Source organism: Saccostrea cucullata, unplaced genomic scaffold, assembly GCF_032062105.1.
Source record: "Saccostrea cucullata isolate Sc308-1 unplaced genomic scaffold, CSIRO_AGI_Scuc_v1 ctg2336, whole genome shotgun sequence".
Classification (NCBI taxonomy): domain Eukaryota; kingdom Metazoa; phylum Mollusca; class Bivalvia; order Ostreida; family Ostreidae; genus Saccostrea; species Saccostrea cuccullata.
Genome location: NW_026925206.1, coordinates 44416 through 62955, shown reverse-complemented (window position 1 = coordinate 62955; position 18540 = coordinate 44416). Strand labels below are relative to the sequence as shown.

The window sequence follows — 18540 nt, the reverse complement described above, 5'->3', positions numbered from 1 at the left end:
ACCCAAATGGACTCAAGATTAAATTTGAATGAATATTTATAACTTAACTTAAATAATGCTGTAATAAATATATTATATAGAACATCTGGTAAATGCATTACTTTATCCCGAACCACAGGTATCCATGTAACTTCAGGGTAATTAGTTCCCACTGTTTCGCCTTAGCTGACTTCCTAAAGGTGAAGGTTAGACGATTACAACGTAGTGGGTAAATATATTTCGTCCAATCGAATTTGCAAATCTTGGAGGATTGGCCTATTTGTTGGACAACATATCGTTATTCTTCCACTTCATCTTTCAGTATTGAGTAAAATCAGGTAGGGTCCTAAGTGCGTAATTTGGAACAAGATTCTTGAACACGTAAGTCGATATCGACTCAGATAAAGATTTTTTTTTTTTGGATGTACTTTACTAGGATATCAGAGACATAAAAGATATTTTATAAATTATTGTCTGTGACTACATATTTAACTCCAAAAAATTTGAAGGGGGTGTGAATACTGTTTCTCTACTATTTCCTTTTCATTCTATTGTTTTTTCTACTTTCTCTCACTTTCCTCTTTTAACCCGTCAGAACACTCTTCTCAAGTGTATCGTAGTTATAGTATAATCACATTCACCAACAAATATTTGTTGAGATTAAAAAAATTGTACTGACCATAAATCTCAGATCAGTGTCACAACAAGTGATTTGGGAAATCTTGCCATATAAAGTCAATAAAACTTTGGTGGAAGTCTTCAAAAATCTGACGAAGAACCACTTGATTAGAAATGAATAAACTTGTAATATGTGAATTCAAAGTTTCCTGACATATATAGAGAAAAGTTTAGAACTTTAGATTTATAAATTATATATTCAGCCTCCGTGGTAAGGTGGGGACACAATGGATAATCAAATTTTTCAATGAAAAATAGGAAATATTCATTTAAAATCTTCTTCTCAAAAAAAGTACATAAATGAGTAATCTTCCTCTGAAAACATCCTGATATAGTATATGTTACGACTCAAGTATATTCAAATCATGACTTAGGAGGGGGGGTAAGAGAAATTGGGGATCAAAGTTTTACTTATGAAATCTTTAAATATCTTCTTTTTATGAAGCTCAAAGTTATGATTAATCAAGGCATATTAATGTAAAAGCATAAAGTCACTTGTTTAGATTCATTTTTTTTTTTCAAATCAGGGCTACTGGGGGGTGGGATAAAGCCACAACAGGCAATCAAAAAATTAGATAAGGACATTACCTATCAGGAAAAAAACTGCCAATGGAAAACTAAGGCTAAGCTAACTCGTGCAGTTGAGCATTTTGGTCCATTGGCCTCTTTGCTTGGATTTATTTTCAAAGACTAGACTACCTAATTTAAATTGCTCGATTATATAAATTTAATGCTCTATTTAAGGTAACAATGTCTGAGAAGAAATGTCCCGCAGCTGGTAGCAGCCCTTTCCGTAATTGGCAGAGACCAGACCTGCCCAGTAAATGCACATACTACGAGGCTAAGTCCATGAAAGACTCCCCTCACAACCACAAGGAGTTGTAAGCATGAAATCTGGTTCATCCACCATATGTCATTATAAAAGAAATAATTGTCACCAAGTGGAATCTTTCTTCATAATATTAATATGAATAACATTTTCATGATTTTGTATTTCTGTCAAGACCACTTTAATCAAGATTCAAAGATTTTATTTACCTAAATAAATGTTGTATTTACCATGTTCACCCTTTAATGATTCCTATAGTTTTAATACAAGCAACTGCATACTGTACTTGTAATTTCCATTTAGAAAACCCAAACCAAAGATAATGCCCAATGTCCTGTACAATATTGGTAACACTCCACTGGTGAGAATCAACAGAATAACAAAGGAAGAAGATGTCCAGTGTGATATTTGTGAGTAATATATAATACTTGTACTAAAGTCAGAGTTTTAGGGAATCACTAAGTTTTACTCAATGTATAATCTGTATCACTCAAGGAAATGAATTTAATTCATATGCACATGAAATATGATATAAATGTAAGTACACTGTAGATTGTAAATGGCTCTGCAAAATGCAGTTTCCAATGACTTTTGATTAATGCTTTTATCTTTCGTCTTTTGAGAGTTTTAATTGATGAACCTACATGCTTTATCCTTTTATATACATGTATTATCTTTTGTTTGAAGTTTTCATCTACTGGATTTGAATTTTTTAGATGCTGTATGTATTTTTTATGTGAAGTTTTTTCTTAATGTTTTTTTAGATGCTAAGTGTGAATTTTTCAATGCTGGTGGGAGTGTGAAGGACAGGATAGGACTGAGGATGATAGAGGATGCTGAGGCAGCAGGTCACCTAAAACCCGGGGACGTCCTCATAGAGCCAACCTCAGGCAACACAGGTCAGATCTAGTGCTGATCTACAACTTCCTAACTACTTTACATTGAAGAAGATTTTTAGTGACTTAAAATTTCTCTGGTTTATCATAAATCTGCAAGAGTCAAGTAGAGAAATGTGTTACCTATTTGCACATTACATATATTACAATAGTACTGATTCGTTATGAGGGGTTGGAAAAATTATAAGTATTTAATCCATTTGACCTGACTTTGGGTTTCAGGTATTGGTATTGCCTTGGCCGCTGCTGTGAAAGGATATAGATGCATAATTGTGATGCCTGAAAAAATGAGTATGGAAAAGGTAATGACTTTTAAAGTCAAATGCATGTTCCATGTTAAATGAATGAAGTACTCAAGGCTATAGACAATTTCTTTATTTTCACTTTTCATTTTGAAAATTTGAGGTTGCTGCTCAAACATTTGTTGAAGTTAAGTTTAATTTTAAGCTAAAAAGTGCTCTTTTGGATACACAAAACATAGATCATATGTGCTATATCATTCTTTTTGGCCCGGATGCAAAGGCCATAGTTTTTTTTATAATTTAAAAAAGGACTGTTTTCAGAGCAGAGAAAAAGTTAAGAAATTATTAATATCTAGCTGAATTAATGCATTGTATAGGTTGATGTCTTGCGAGCTCTTGGTGCCGAAATTGTGAGAACTCCCACCAGTGCCGCCTTTGATTCCCCGGAGTCTCACATTGGGGTGGCTAAAAGACTGATGGAGGAAATTCCCAACTCACACATTCTTGATCAGGTAAACTTGTTATTGATATGTTCATGACAATTGCATATTAAATTTATCTGCATTATTTATTTAAGCTATTAATCTATGATGATGATTTGACTAAATTTTCAAGTGCAATATATTTTCAATCAATAAAAAGAGAAATATTTCTGAATTGTATCGGTCTTAATTAGCTTATTTCTAAAAAGAACTAGACAGAAGCATTACCATGTAAGAGGTCTTGAGTCACAAATAACATACCATCATCAACACTGTGTATTATTAATTTCAGTATCGTAATGCAAGCAATCCCCTGGCTCACTTTGATGGCACTGCTGAGGAAATTCTCCAGTCTTGTGATGGTCAGTATAAATACCACATTTTGTGTTCAAGAAGAGGATGGTTAGATCTATTTTTATTTGTTACTTTTTTAAGAACATGTACAATGTACCTATGGCATGATCTGATCCTTACTGCCTTGTTTGTTACAGACAGAGTAGATATGGTGGTAGTGGGTGCTGGTACAGGTGGAACTCTCACTGGAGTCGCACGTAAAATAAAGCTCAGATGTCCCAACTGTAAAGTAAGTACATGTACCTGTATTGATCATAAAATGATTGCAAGTGCATTAGTATAAGTGACAGTGAACAAGACAAGACATCATACTGTGCACAGTATTATTAAGGTACTGCAGAAGGAAAAATTTAGGAAACTTAAACACAGAGGCAGGTTAAAAGTAATTTTGGACCATAATGAACTTATCGTGTTGGTTTCAGAAAATTCAAAATTACTTTTAACTTATTATACTCCTAACTTTATTAAATGATCCAAATCAGTGTACAAATATTTAAAAGTAATGATGGCAAAGAATTTCTGTTTTTTAGCTCACCTGAGCCGAAGGCTCAAGTGAGCTTTTCTGATCAAAATTTGTCCGTCGTCTGTCGTCGTTGTCGTTGTTGTTGTTGTTGTCGTCGTTGTAAACTTTTCACATTTTCATCTTCTTCTCAAGAACGACTGGGCCAATTTCAACCAAACTTGGCACAGAGTATCCTTGGGTGAAGGGGATTCAAGTTTGTTCAAATGAAGGGCCGCGCCCTTTTCCAAGGGGAGATAATCATGAATTTGTTAAAAATTAATGGCATTTTAAAAAAATCTTCTTCTCCAGAACCGCTGGGCCAAGAAAGATGAAACTCATGTGGAAGCATCCTCAGGTAGTGTAGATTCAAGTTTGTTCATATCATGACCCCCGGGGCAAGGGTGGGGCCAAAATGGCCGACCCTTGTTTTACATAGGAATATATAGGAAAAATCTTTAAAAATCTTCTTCTCCAGAACCACTGGGCCAGGAAAGATGAAACTCGTGGAATCATCCTCAGGTAGTGTAGATTCAAGTTTGTTCATATCTTGACCCCCGGGGCAAGGGTGGGGCCAAACTGGCCGACCCTTGTTTTACATAGGAATTTTAGGAAAATTCTTTAAAAATCTTCTTCTCAAGAACCACTGGGCCAGGAAAGATGAAACTCATGTGGAATCATCCTCAGGTAGTGTAGATTCAAGTTTTGTTCAAATTATGACCCCCGGGGCAAAGGTGGGGCTAAAATGGCCGACCCTTGTTTTACATAGGAATATATTAGAAAAATCTTTTAAAATTTTCTTTCAGAACCACTGGGCCAGGAAAGATGAAACTCATGTGGAATCATCCTCAGGTAGTGCAGATTCAAGTTTGTTCAAATCATGACCCCCGGGGCAAGGGTGGGGCCAAAATGGCCGACCCTTGTTTTACATAGGAATATATTAGAAAAATCTTTAAAAATCTTCTTCTCGAGAACCACTGGGCCAGGAAAGATGAAACTCATGTGTAATCATCCTCAGGTAGTGTAGATTCAAGTTTGTTCAAATCATGACCCCCGGGGCTAGGGTGGGGCCAAAATGGCCGACCCAAGTTTTACATAGGGATATATAGGGAAACTTTTTAAAATCTTCTTTTCAAGTACTTCAAAGCTATGATTAGTGATATTTATATGGAATCATCCTCAGGTAGTGTAGATTCTAATTTGTTCAAATGATGAACGCCTGGAGGGGGGGGGGGGATAAATTCAAGCCCGATGTGCTCAGGTGAGCGCTGTGGCCCCTGGGCCTCTTGTTTTAAATTTGTGCCAGATTATTGTATGTTAATTTTTGTTCAAACAGGTCATTGGTTTAGATCCAGAGGGGTCTGTTATTGCAGAACCAGAGTCCCTGAACAAGTTAGACACCACATTCTACGAGGTGGAGGGTGTGGGGTATGATTTTATCCCCACCGTGTGTGACAGAAAGGTACCGGGAACATAACTGCTAAGCATATTTATATCAGAACTTTATTTAAAGTTTGTACAGAAAAAACTTGTTATTTACAAGCACCGATATTGCAAATTCATGAATAAAGTGAAGTTGTCCTGGATCCCCAGCTATATAGATTGAGCGAATAACCGACGTTTTCTTTATTTCATTTTGTACTTAACTTTAAGTTATGAATATGTATTGTGTGTTTTGAATTTGTACTTGATTTTCAGAGAAGTGTAGTCGTTGATTATGTGGTAAATTCTATATTGTAAAGGAAATAGAGAGTTTAAACTTTATGTGTAGTGTTATTTTTAAAATAATTTTTAGCTGGTTGATAAATGGTACAAGTCCAATGATAAGGAATCTTTCATCATGGCTAGACGAATGATAAGGGAGGAAGGGCTACTTTGTGGTAAGTATTTATACTGTACATCAACACTGACATAATATAAAATGCACTATTTTATTCTGAACAAAAGAAGACTGTTGGAAGAAGCAATTGTATTTTTACTTAGAATCCAAAAGATTTTTTTTTTTACCTAAAATGATTATAATATCACATGTTTCTCTTCATCCCTGTATAACGGAAAGAACACCATTTTCCAATTAATAATATTTTGTGTTAAGAAAAACCAAAATTGATTATGTGACATTCATTCCTTATGAATGGATAAGACTTGGGAATGCAATGCAGTTTATTCAACCAAGAGAGTTCAAAGACAATTTTTCCTTAGAATCAGTGACAATATGCAGTTCCATTATTGCAAACAGCCTAACAGTTGAATAAGTGGAAATGTGTGTAGATACTATAAACATTATACTTTTGTGAATGGATACATGTAGGTGGGAGCTCTGGTTCAGCAATGTCTATTGCCATTAAGGCAGCGAAGGACTTTGGGCTGAAGGAGGGACAGAGATGTGTGGTGATTCTGCCCGACTCCATCAGGAACTATATGTAAGTCTTACTATACTCCAGTATTTACTGCAATAATCTAATTTGTACAGTGTAAACTTTTTTCTATTTAATACTGTAAAATCACATATTTTCGGGGGGGGGGGGGGGGGGGGGGGGGGGCAAATTTGGGGGATTTGATATTGTGGTTGGAGAGGTGTTGAGTAGCAATGCTTATTAAATTTTACATTTCGTGGTGGTCATGAATTTGTGGGACTCATCATCCTTCAAAAGCAACAAACCCCCATGAAAATTAGTGATTTCACAGTAATTAGTAGATATAAATCTCTTTTACACTCTTGTTCCTTGGTGCAAGAAGTTAGTGCTTTTTATTTGTAATCATTATGAAAAGTATGAATAGTTAAGCATTTGGAATAGTGTTAGTACTCATATGACACAAACATATACATTTTCTTAGAGAAAGGGAGATTATGTTGTGGAGTTATATAAAATCAGGAAATGATTTGAAATGGTGGTGAGAAATCATTCTAATTTTTGTCTATTTTTAGGACCAAGTTTCTGAGTGATGATTGGATGAGTCAGAGGGAATTCCTTGAGTCCAGCAAATTAACAAAGGATGCAGAGGAATGGTATGTCCTCATTATGCTTAGATATTAGCATGTTAGTGTGTATTTATTGCGAAAAATAATTATAGGCAAAATTCTTTGGGGACTAAAAACAAATCACTTTATATAATCACATAACAATAATAAAATAAAAAGAGGGTTGGACGGACTTAATGTTAATTGAAAATTTTGTAATGCTTAAAATCAAAGAAACTTTATAAGGCCTAAGTAGACATTTTCTTAACTTCCAGATAACTTGCACTTAATATAGTATTAAAAATGAAGTAAATTGAATATCTTTTATTAAAAAAACCTTTTATCTGACCTTTCAGATTGCACTTTAATATATTTTTTTTTAATTTCAATTTTTCTGACAGTTCATATGGAAAGAACAGGTCAGCATTGTTGGGTGTAATTGTACAATCATACTTTGCACTCTTTCATAAATGTGAGATAATGTTGTGTATACTGATAAAGATAAATTTAAGTAATAAAACTTATAAAACACTTTTAAGTGCAAATTACTTGAATTAATATTTTTAAATATTTAGGCAATGGCACCTTCAACATTCTCTTGTTTCATCATTTCATTTGTTTGGGAGTTTTGTTTTTCATGAAAACATGAACTGTTCCTCTTAGATTCAGTTTTCCTGTATTACATTTGACAAGAATAAGAAATTTTTTTTCTCTCTTGTAACCCTTTTGTTGATAATTACTTGCTTCCTGGGCCAAAAACTTTTCATCTGCATTGATTCTAAAATTTTGGAAAAAACAACAAGACTAAGGTTATTAAAGAAGACATTTAGGACCTTAGCTTGTCAGATTCTGATGAACAATTATTAAATTAGAGGTTTCATGCATATATGACATGCTTTTGCTTTGCATTGACAATTTTTTATTTCCATAATTTTGTACCAATTCTTGTCTCTCACTTTCAAAAAGTCTTTTTTCCTAAATCAGGAGACACAAATTCTTTGAATTGGTTTGCTTCAGTTTTTTTTTCATTAATTGTAAGCATGTACATTTTACAGTTGTAAGCTCAGCAATATTTTTTTGGAGCTATTTGCCTTTATTTTTTAAATTTCAGTAATATTGATGAGTTGTAAGGAATTGTAACAGTTACATTGTTAAGTTTGTTTCTTTAATTTGATTTAGACTCTAATAAGCAATATTTAAATGAACAATTAATGAAATAAAATTTCATGATATTAAAACTGAACTTTGTAGTTGAATGAATTAAACCTCATGTCAGCTATTAAATTTCAAATTCATGAGATGGTGTTAACTTCATTCATTTTCATCCATCCTGCACAAACTAAAATGTGACCGCTGATCACTATGGATAACATTAACACTGTGCTCTAATGGTGTGCTAAATGGTGCATGTATATATGTATCATCTATTTTAATTCACAACTGTTTCATGGTTCCTTTTTTTATTGCATTTTATTTTTTATTTGAATGAACAAGTAAAAGATTATGAAAATCTACAATTGATAAAATAACTCTGTTACAATATTGTGTCTTTTGAAGGTGGTCCTCATTAAATGTGAGTGCTCTTCAGTTAAGAGCTCCTCTGACTGTGACTCCAGCAGTCACGATCCAGGAGACGCTTGATCTTCTCAACAAAGAGGGTTTTGACCAAGTGCCAGTAGTGAACGATGCAGGGTAAGCAAAAAAAAAAAAAAAACAAATCCAAGCAAAACAGATTGCTTTTATTTTCAAAGAAAGCTTTTCCAAACTTGTAGGACACACTACTCAATGTGATCATAGACATATGCAATCAAGTTAATTTCAGACTCTGACTTTGAATTAAACCAAGGTTTCTTTTTCTGTCCAGGGACATCATGGGTATGGTGACAGTTGGTAATATGATGGCTCAGGTCGTGAGGTCAAAGATCAAACCTTCAGATCCTGTTTCTAAAGTCATGTACAAACAATTTAAAATGGTAGGAATAATTCGGTTTTCTTGTTTTTTTTATACAATATTGATGCATATGAAATAATTTCTGACCACTTTTTGTACATTTTCAGGTATCCATGGCAACAAGCTTAGGAGAAATTTCAAGAATGCTTGATACTGACCACTTTGTTTTGGTTGTTCATGGACAAAGACAATGTAAGTTTATCAGGTTTAGCTATATTTTTGTCCTGCACTTTTAATGAAAATGAGGGGTATTAATTTGCATCTGTCTGGGTGTAACACTTTCTTTTCTGAAGGATATTTTGAAAAAGCCTTTGAGCTTTTGTAATGAAATTTATTTCACAACTCCCTATAGCCTTTTAAAACCATTAAATTTTTAGGTAAAGGGATCAAAAGTCAAGGTCAGAAACTTACACTTTCTGTCTTTGTATAATACTTTCTTTTCCATATGATGTCTTTAAAACCTTTGAGCTTTTGGAATGAGTTATATACCACAACTCCATATGACCTAAAGAAGATTTCTATAATTTTTTACGTCAGTGTGTTTAGATCAGAAACTCAAAGTTGCATCATTTCAGTTCTTTTCGTCATAGGTCGGAAAAACAACCTCCCATGTATCAATACCACCACAATGACCAGATGTTAAAAATTTATACATCTTCCTGTTTATTCAAATATAGAGATAGAATGAGTTAGAAGTCCCTTCTATAGTATATTTTAGGTAAAATCGTTACATTGAATAATGTTAAACTCCATGCTCAACAGATAAGAGGTCTTTCAACATATATTTTAAAGTTAGTGAAAAGTGGTGTTGCTCTGGCATCTACATACATGTAGTACATTCGAGGTTGTTTTTCCACTAGTCGAACAGGCCCGAGAAGTTGCAATTGCAGAAATTCATACATTGCAAACACAGGTACTTGTGGACAGGAAGTACGCCAAGAGAGTTTTGGTCTGACATAACAATTTCTCTCAGGTGTTATCATGATGGGTAAAATATTCTCTATGCACTTCCGTTGCATTTACCTAAGGATTTTTCAACGCTTTGACTGGAATGCTGTTTATGGAGAAATTGTGGGATTCTACTAAGATGCAGAGTCAATCTGATAGCGTGGACTAAGACAGAAAAAGGTCCTGTCCACAAGTACCCGTGATTGCAAAAAGAGGGTTTCCAGTTGATAACTTTCATTTTCTTTGAGTTTTCTCAATAAAATTTAGTCATATATTGACATTCTTTTTGCATGTATTTAAGACTGTTATATCCAAACAAAATTTTTTCAACAGCTTTTGAGATTTTGCTTTCACAATGAAAATTTTATATAAAAATTTCTTATATGACCTTAAAGACACCCCTTGATTTTGAGGTCAAAGGTTTTTATACTGGGTACTGTAAATCACTTTTTATTTGCGAGAACTTTATTTTCGCGTAATTACGTGTGACAATGCGTTCGCGAAAATTTAATTCTCGGGTATAAAAGTATTCCTTAGGATTATATAGAGGAATAACAACTATTTGTGAAAATTATGTCTCGCTTACTAAGGCCAGCATTTTTTAATCTCGCGAAAATAAAGTATCGCGAAAATTTAGTGATCTGCAGTATATAGCAAAAAATGGTTTCCAGATAATAAATGTATAGTTCTCTTTTAGCTTTTTCAGCATTATATTCGAAGTCCAGGTGAATTAAAGAAGACAGTTTTAATTTTTAGATAAAAAATTCAGGTTCACAGTGTAAAAAAATGTGGTTTCAAAATTAAAAAAAAAAATTGGTTTCAAAAGGCCAAAATTTATTTATCACATAAATGGTTTCCTCATGATAACTCTGCATCATTTTAGGTTTTGAAATGAAATTTTATATTTCACTCAGTATGACTTCAAAAGATTCCTAGATTTATTTTGAGATCATTCAAAGGTGCTAACTTTAGTTCCTTGACCTTTTTACAATGAAACAAAAAGTTCTGAAAACTTTTACTAAAAAACTATAAAAAAAACTCTAAAACCAAAAACTGAAAGGTCAAGTTTTTTTTTCTTTTTACCAGTTCTTTCACATTCTTCTTTATCCTTAAGGATGTACAACACACCTACCCCAAAAAATTCCTGTCGTTTAATTTTGCAATATTTTTGTATATATAGTACATGACTATATCTACTGCAGGTATGCACATTTTGGACAAAATCGTTCGAGTGGTTTTTGGACAGGAATTTCCAAAAGTTACCCCCCTTTAGTTGTTTACAAGGAGAGAAAATGTTTAATCAATGAACTACTTAAACCTTGATTTTCAAAAAAGCCAGGTTAGATATAAATGTCAAATTTCATTGGCTTATTCCTTTAACCATTTAACACAAAAACATAGTCATCTTTTTGATATAAATATCATCAAAATAATTTTTAAAGACCTTAAACTGAAAAACTATGAATTATCTAAGCCTTGAAAATTGCGTATATTTCAAATTCAAAATTTTTTTGTGAAAAAACCTGTCGTTTAATTTTGGTAAAAAACTTTCTTTAGGTAGCTGGTAGTAAAGATAATCTTCACAATTTTTTGTATAATTTTTGTACGACCAGTTTTGATTTAATAGCGGAAAATTACCCCCTCCCCCTTTCTCAATAAATCACATTCCCGCGCGTCTTTCAGGCCGGGGTCGATCACTTTGTTATATGAATCTACAAATGCACATTTAAAAAATTAAATTGGAATACTGCTTTTGCTTCAGAAATATATTAACTTACAAATTTAAAAGTTCTCATATGTAAAGCGTATTTAAATGTAGATTTTTAGGCAATTTTTGAGTACCCCTATCACCCCCACCCCTTCCTTTTTTGCGTCGCAGACCATTAGCGTTTGACGAAACGTCGTTTACAGTTCAAATATACTGGTATTTCGTCATTTGAATCCCGGAGGTATGCATTAGTTTTTAAATTCATGAATGCAGAATAAATAAATATTGACTACTCTTTTTATATGTATCAGGAAAAAATTACTGAAGGATTTTAGTGTTTAGTCCATATATATATGCGTTATGCATTCCATATCACATGAAACCTGGATACGAATTCAAGTTTTGTTGAACTTGAATATGTTGATTTTTAATTTTATTTCTTTAGTTTTATTCATTAAAAAAATGGTGTATGCTCAACTCTCCTGTGATATAAATGGAATAATTGTAGTTTCTTTCATGTCATTATTTCAAACGAGACAGTATGTGGCCGTGGGGATACATCGACATTTGTATAGATGTACACCCCTTGTGATATTGTAACGCATTTCTTTCAATGTCGTCGCTTCTAAAGTTAACCTAAAAATTAACCTGGTAATTCCTCCACATTAACTTCAAAATATCAACACATTAAACCCATTTTCCATTCTATTTCAATTTATATCAAACAGCACTTTGATATTTTTCAAAAAACTCTTATAGTCTACGTTCTGTTTTGATTCGAGGAAATGCGAACCGACATTGTTGACAGAAAGTCAAACGATTTGCTGAAATAGGATATTCATTTTATGAATGCAATTATTATTTCAGTACAAGAGAACAATTCTTTTCAATTCTATAACACACATTACATTGTGTATATGAGAGATTTAAAAAATTGATTTTTTGTTTAAAAAATCAGGTCTTGCTGTAAATGTATCTGATTTTGTGGAAAACCGGTGAATAAATAAAAATTAAAGGTTGTATTTTCCTACATTTTAACCCTTGTGTCCAGTCTGTTGATCATGAGAACAAAAATCGATTTTACATTGTAAAAATATTTTTTTTGTTTATTTATTGTTTTTTTATTTAATTAAAGAAGAAAAACAATATTTATATCGTAAATGCACAAATTGTAATGAAGACCATTAATCGCAATGTTATATAGCCAATTGTACATTGAGAATTTCGGCAATGTAAAATAAAATTTTCAGAATAAAAAAAATGCTGCACTTTGATAAAAAATACAATTTATTGTATAAAAAATGAAATGAAATAAACATTAAGGGATGGTATTTTATGTCTTGCTTTTTACGGAGTTTTCGGATTAATTAAAAAATTATATTTCACTCATGTATGACTTCACAGCCAAGCCCCATATCCCAATTTATTTTATGATTGATTTACAGGTGCTCGTTTTACTCGTCGTTTTGACGCTTTATTTTTTTACGTTAAATTTGACGTCACGTCAAACGTTCAATTGAAATCGCAAGAGTTATCTCCCCCAGTGTGTTGTACGTCTTTAAGCAGGGAACACAAAGAATTAATAATTGTGTCTTAATTAGAATTGAATATCAGTGAGGTGCATGTTTTATTTTATTTTCAGATGAAGGTAATAACTTCATGTCTAAGAAACAGATGATTTTTGGCATTGCCACAAGGATAGATCTGCTAAACTTTATCACCCAGCACCAGAAACTCGAAAACCAGTGAAGAAAGAAAGCAAGCACATTTAATCTGGGACCATATGGTACATTTACTAACATATATATAAGCCTGTTAAAATTACTATGTTTAATCAAACAGTTAACTGTATAAACATGTATTTTTCTGTTGAATGAAATGGATTTTCTTTTATTTCTTTGTACATTTCACAGAAAAGTTAATTTATCAGGGCTGTCTTAAGTTTCTCATATGTGTTTATGAAAGCATTCAATCTCCCCCCTTTTTGTCAATTGATTTGGGTACTGTTTAATTTCAGTATGTCATACCTTGACATTTAGATTATTATGATTATTTGTTTTGAAAAAAAATTAAATTGTTACGATTTTTTATTTTGAAAAACAATGTCAAACACTGATTATTTTTTTCTAATGCTTCATTAATTGAAAGTCATTTTTGGACATGTTGGTGCATAAACCTATGTCTTGAAGTGTGAAAAAAATAATATTGGTCGTCTTATTTATTATTATTGGAAGAATACCGGTAATTTTGATGAAATTTTATTATTATTTTGTTGCATGCGAGTATTTATGATATTCCAGTGTTTCCAATAAATTAAAACATGATTTGAGAATTCTCCCATCTTGTAACATACTGGGGTATGTCAGAGTTGGGCAAAAACAGAAAACAATTTTTTTGCATTTGCTCCGGCATCCATTTTTTTCTGCATAAAAGCATCTTAATTTTATATGAATATGCCTACATTACAAGATTTACTAATGGTTTGGAATTAAAGCATGTTCACCTGACATGCGTGTACAGATAATTTTGCATGTATTTAAATTTGGTTTACAGTAATGTTTTCACAATAAAACTAAAAACTCTACAATCACATCTTTTCTCATAAAGAGATAACCAGTACAATCATGACATCTAAAAACACAATGCTTGTAATTTAAATGCAGCTTTTTTATTTTATATTTAAATCATTAAATCAAAGATAACTTAATTGTAATTTCATGGATATGAAGCTGTGTTCTTTCAAAAAGTCCCAAACATATATCCATAAGGGCATTGATCTCCATTATCTACACTACATGCTTCTTGCTGTTGAACAAATAAGTGTATCATTAACTGTTGTGTATAATCTCTGTTTGTTTGAATAATGATGTAAATGAACATGCTTGAATTCTCTGACTGTGGTTATAGCTTAGCTTTATCTTTACATTTTTTTTTACTTATTTTGGTTGTTGATTTATAAAATAATGTTGGAGTGCCAATGGAACTTTTTTTTTTGTTACCTGAAAACAACTTTGATCTTTTTCTCCATATATGTATACAATTTTACTGACTCAATTTCATGACAGTTCATGTTTTCAAGAACAATTATGGTTGTTATTTTTCAATATTTTATGCATCAATATTGCCCAGTATTTTCATGTTATTTATAAATGGAATCTCATATTTCATGATATTAAGAATTAAAACATATAGCAAAACATACGGTAGTACTAATTTAGTATATATGTATGCCTTTCAATTCAAATACATATAGCCTTTGATAAGCAAATTCTTTATTTTATTTTTTTTTTTAATTGTAATTGTTTATGTAATATCATGGATTTCTAAATATTTGAGCATAATATAATGTATACTATTTTATATATGCATTTGCTATATCTGCACTATTTTCTCGTCACTTATATAAACAAAAAAAAAAAAAAAGGCTTGAGAGGGAAATCGTTTATTTTATTATAATGTTTGATTCAAAGAAATAAAAATTACAAACTGATGTTCTGGTATTTTTCATTTATTTTGTCACATATTTATTGAAGTGCTTGTGCCCCCCCCCCCTCCAATAATAGTCTGTCGTTTTAAACATTAAATTAAAAAAAATATTTTTGCTTGATATTTCCCACTTAAGAGTAAGATTTTGGTTGTGCCCACCCCCCCTCCAACAAAACTGAAATGACTTCCTAGAGGCCTGGTTTTTCCATGTATATAAAATTCAAGAAATAATGTCATAAACATAAGTTCTACAGATATCTCATTTTGTAAGCTTTGATAAAGATAAAAATCATTTACGAAAAATATGAGATGTGAAAGACAGAGTATATATCATTAGTAAAATTGTTCCTGGCGGATTGCTTACAAAAATAGTTTTGTTTTTTTGAAAACCAATTTTTACATCAATTCAATACATTTTCACTTGCAAAATAATACTATAACACATTTATGTTATCCATAAGAATTCCTGAGCTGGTTATATATAGCTATTTTAAAGTGTGCGTTGGGGCCAATACCAGTATATAGCATATGGGATATATAACAGCTGATGTTTTAATAAAGCTAGGTGTGTGCTAATGGTCCGCTTGTAAAGACATTGCAGAATTTGTTTCTTCTCTTCACTTGAAATCTCATATTCCATCTTACAGCTTACTATTTTTATCATGTTTCTAGTTTTAGCTTTTTCTAGGGAATAGTGAAAATATTATGACACTTTGTAACAGACAGACATGGTTACTAAAAAGAACTTTTAAAAAGCTCTTCTACAGTTGTCTGACTGCAATTTTGCCATAAAAGAGACTAAATCAAGAATCATTTTTCTATTTATTGTGGTTACAAAGTTTCAAGTACAACTGCTAATGTTCTCTTACTTTGTTATAAAGTACAAACCAGTAGAGTTACAGTCTCAACATAGACTTTTGTTATTTTTCCCTTTTCATATCAATTAATCTTACTCTTTTCTTTTACAGGGTCATAATTACTGATGTACAGACTTGCTCTGATATTCCATTTATTGTTCTGATACAACCCCAAATGGGTATAGATATCTGGCTTGTATATCAGTCGGGATTTAACCCCCAAACTTCTGATTGTTTTCTCACTTTCAAAAACTTCCTCTTGGTCAAGGAAATTTTTATTATATAAACAGATTACGTGTTGATCCCCGGGACTGGTACTGATTTTGGCTGAGGTCGAAAGCGTGACCCCGGAGGACACGCCCTTAGCTATCTTGGCCCATAACTCATCACCGTCCGACCCAACCTTTTCAAAAACCATCCATTTTCCACAAGTGATGTTGTTCTTTCTTGCCAAATGAAGTATATCTTCTTTGGATACTTTTCCAGTGCGTTTCAGTTTGTCCCAATCCTCCTTTAGACCTTTAAGATTGGCGTTCTGATCGGATTCTGTAGCATTGCGTCTCACCCACAACCAACGAGTGCTAGGATTGATAAATAGATAGGTATTATATACGTGCAGGTACTTTTTTTTTTATATAGAAAAACATTTACAACAGTGCTAGGTAATCACTAGGTCTGATAAAAATCAGAGTTTTTACTAGCTAGCTCTTTAAAGTTTGATTTTTTGTGTAAATAAAAGAACCAGTGAAAACTGATATAAATCAGACCGAAAGTCATTTTGATAAAGATTATAGATAAATTGTGCACACATTTCCACAGAGGGCACTCAGTCTCAAAAAGAGTATATATATATACACTGATATAGCTACCATTTTCATTTAAGACCCCCCCCTTTACACAAACAAAACGAAACAAAAGAAAAACGCGAAAAATGAGTTACATTTTATTCTTTTTACATATAACATGAGGATAGAAACAATGAAGTGAAAATTAACCTTGTATACGTACACGGAAACATGCAGACATTCAATAAACCATATGTTCAGTGTAATTCAATGCCAAAAGCAACTGTCCTTCGTCATGTTCACGTAAATTGATATTTTTAATTTTTTAAAGAATTGAAAGGTTTTGTTTTTGTGATATCTGTGCTATCTATATATGATACAGTTCTTGAAATATTCAGCATTCTTAAAACGGTATGCAGTATTTCGTTTTTAACGATTCCTTTCTAGATGAACAGAATAATTTATATAAAGTCAGTCCTTCAATATTTTAAATACATGTTTGTATATACATGTATATACTGCAACAATTGCAGCCAAATCCCTACTGGTATTAATAACGACAACAATTTAACAATCTTGATTTCTGGATCTAACTTATAGATAGTATAACATGAATAAATAAAGAAGAAAGTGATTAATGAAAAAAAAATATGCCAATAAAATCTTACCCTTGTGTTAACGATGTTGAAGGTTTGTGGGCTGACAGCCAGTCTTCAATGGATTCCTCGTTCGTCCCATTAATATAGCTAGGACTCACACCCATAGTTTCCCTTTCTCGGAGACACTTCAGTTAATAAAGTACAAAATTCTGAAAAAGAAGGAAATGTTACCTTGGAATTTGACGATCTTTTTATCAAGTATTTAATCGTGTTCAACAGAGGGAGACGCTTAATGTTAATGTTCCCAGCTAGACGGACGATGGCGGTATGTTGCAAGGAGTGTACAATATGTACATATACTGTGTAACTCTCTCTAGTTATTCCTGCTAAGTGAACTGTAAATTCCATTTACACGATCTCTTCAAATATCTCTCAATTTTGCTAATTTATATATTTATGTTTTTCATCTTTTTATACAAAAAAGAGGCCCATGGGCCTTATAGGTCACCTGAGCATTATGCAACAACTTTCCAGTGATTGAATTTGATTCATGTTTTAAGCCAGATGCTATGGCATTCACAATTTTGAAAGAGGCACCATTGATCATTATAACTATACACCTAGCAGTTGCTTCGTTTGGTTACTTAATACCCATACGCAGGGTAGGGGATATATCAAAATGCATTTCAACTAATCAGTTTTCATCAATAATCAGATTTTTGAAACACGAACCCCTGAATTTACCTTCTTCACACATTCAAATTTTTCTTGCTATTCAAAAATATTTGATTAATACCAAGAAGCAGATTTCAAACAATTCATTCATTTTTCAGTATATAATAAAGTACAGCCCCCCCCCCCTTTAAAATTCACAATTTTGGTAGAAGCATTCTTGCTCATCATAACTATGCACTTAGTTAGTTTATTTAATACTCAGGAGCAGAGAAGAAAAATTTCAAAGGATTCATGTATTTTCACTATATAATCAATAGAGCCCCACCCTAACACCAGAACCCCTGACCCTGGGGCCATAAAATTCACAATTTTGGTAGAGGCACTCTTGCTCATCATAACTATGCACTTAGTTAGTTTATTTAATACCTAGGAGCAGAGAAGAAGATTTTCAAAGGATTCATGTATTTTCACTATATAATCAATAGAACCCTGCCCTAACACCAGAACCCCTGACCCTGGGGCCATAAAATTCACAATTTTGGTAGAGGCATTCTTGCTCATCATATAACTATGTACTTAGTTGGTTTATTTAATACCCAGGAGCAGAGAA

At 32.4% G+C, this 18540-nt stretch overlaps 2 protein-coding genes across 4 annotated transcripts; one reads left to right on the top strand and one right to left on the bottom strand.

The window, feature by feature from the left end:
* Nucleotides 1-190: 190 nt before the first annotated feature.
* On the top strand, nucleotides 191-14747 carry LOC134268359 (cystathionine beta-synthase-like). 3 transcript variants are annotated; one of them, XM_062750599.1, is made up of 18 exons: nucleotides 191-208; nucleotides 302-360; nucleotides 1402-1538; nucleotides 1790-1896; nucleotides 2251-2385; nucleotides 2605-2684; nucleotides 3002-3136; nucleotides 3399-3468; nucleotides 3598-3689; nucleotides 5296-5421; nucleotides 5755-5839; nucleotides 6271-6382; nucleotides 6889-6969; nucleotides 7323-7340; nucleotides 8479-8613; nucleotides 8786-8894; nucleotides 8980-9064; nucleotides 13171-14747. In XM_062750599.1, the coding sequence occupies exons 3-18, from the start codon at nucleotides 1408-1410 to the stop codon at nucleotides 13275-13277; spliced, it is 1608 nt and encodes a 535-aa protein (XP_062606583.1). In that variant the 5' UTR covers nucleotides 191-208; nucleotides 302-360; nucleotides 1402-1407; the 3' UTR covers nucleotides 13278-14747. The 3 variants fall into 3 exon arrangements, with proteins under 3 accessions (XP_062606583.1, XP_062606584.1, XP_062606585.1); XM_062750600.1 differs by lacking the exon at nucleotides 191-208 and having other exon boundaries at nucleotides 228-317; XM_062750601.1 differs by lacking the exons at nucleotides 191-208; nucleotides 7323-7340 and having other exon boundaries at nucleotides 258-360; nucleotides 13171-14746.
* Nucleotides 14748-15817: 1070 nt separating this feature from the next.
* On the bottom strand, nucleotides 15818-17583 carry LOC134268351 (UPF0696 protein C11orf68 homolog). The gene is made up of 2 exons (XM_062750591.1): nucleotides 17325-17583; nucleotides 15818-16452 (listed from the first exon to the last, which is right to left on the bottom strand). Exons 1-2 carry the CDS (start codon nucleotides 17417-17419, stop codon nucleotides 15954-15956), a joined length of 594 nt encoding a protein of 197 aa, XP_062606575.1. The 5' UTR covers nucleotides 17420-17583; the 3' UTR covers nucleotides 15818-15953.
* Nucleotides 17584-18540: the final 957 nt, after the last annotated feature.

What these genes read in the sequence shown, in the direction of transcription:
- LOC134268359 (XM_062750599.1), top strand. Translation starts at nt 1,408, where the DNA reads ATGTCTGAGAAGAAATGTCCCGCAGCTGGTAGCAGCCCTTTCCGTAAT. An exon ending in ACTCACACATTCTTGATCAG is followed by an intron (nt 3,137 to 3,398) that starts GTAAACTTGTTA and finishes TATTAATTTCAG; the next exon opens with TATCGTAATGCAAGCAATCC. An exon ending in GGAGGAAGGGCTACTTTGTG is followed by an intron (nt 5,840 to 6,270) that starts GTAAGTATTTAT and finishes GGATACATGTAG; the next exon opens with GTGGGAGCTCTGGTTCAGCA.
- LOC134268351 (XM_062750591.1), bottom strand. Translation starts at nt 17,419, where the DNA reads ATGGGTGTGAGTCCTAGCTATATTAATGGGACGAACGAGGAATCCATT. An exon ending in TCAACATCGTTAACACAAGG is followed by an intron (nt 16,453 to 17,324) that starts GTAAGATTTTAT and finishes TATCAATCCTAG; the next exon opens with CACTCGTTGGTTGTGGGTGA.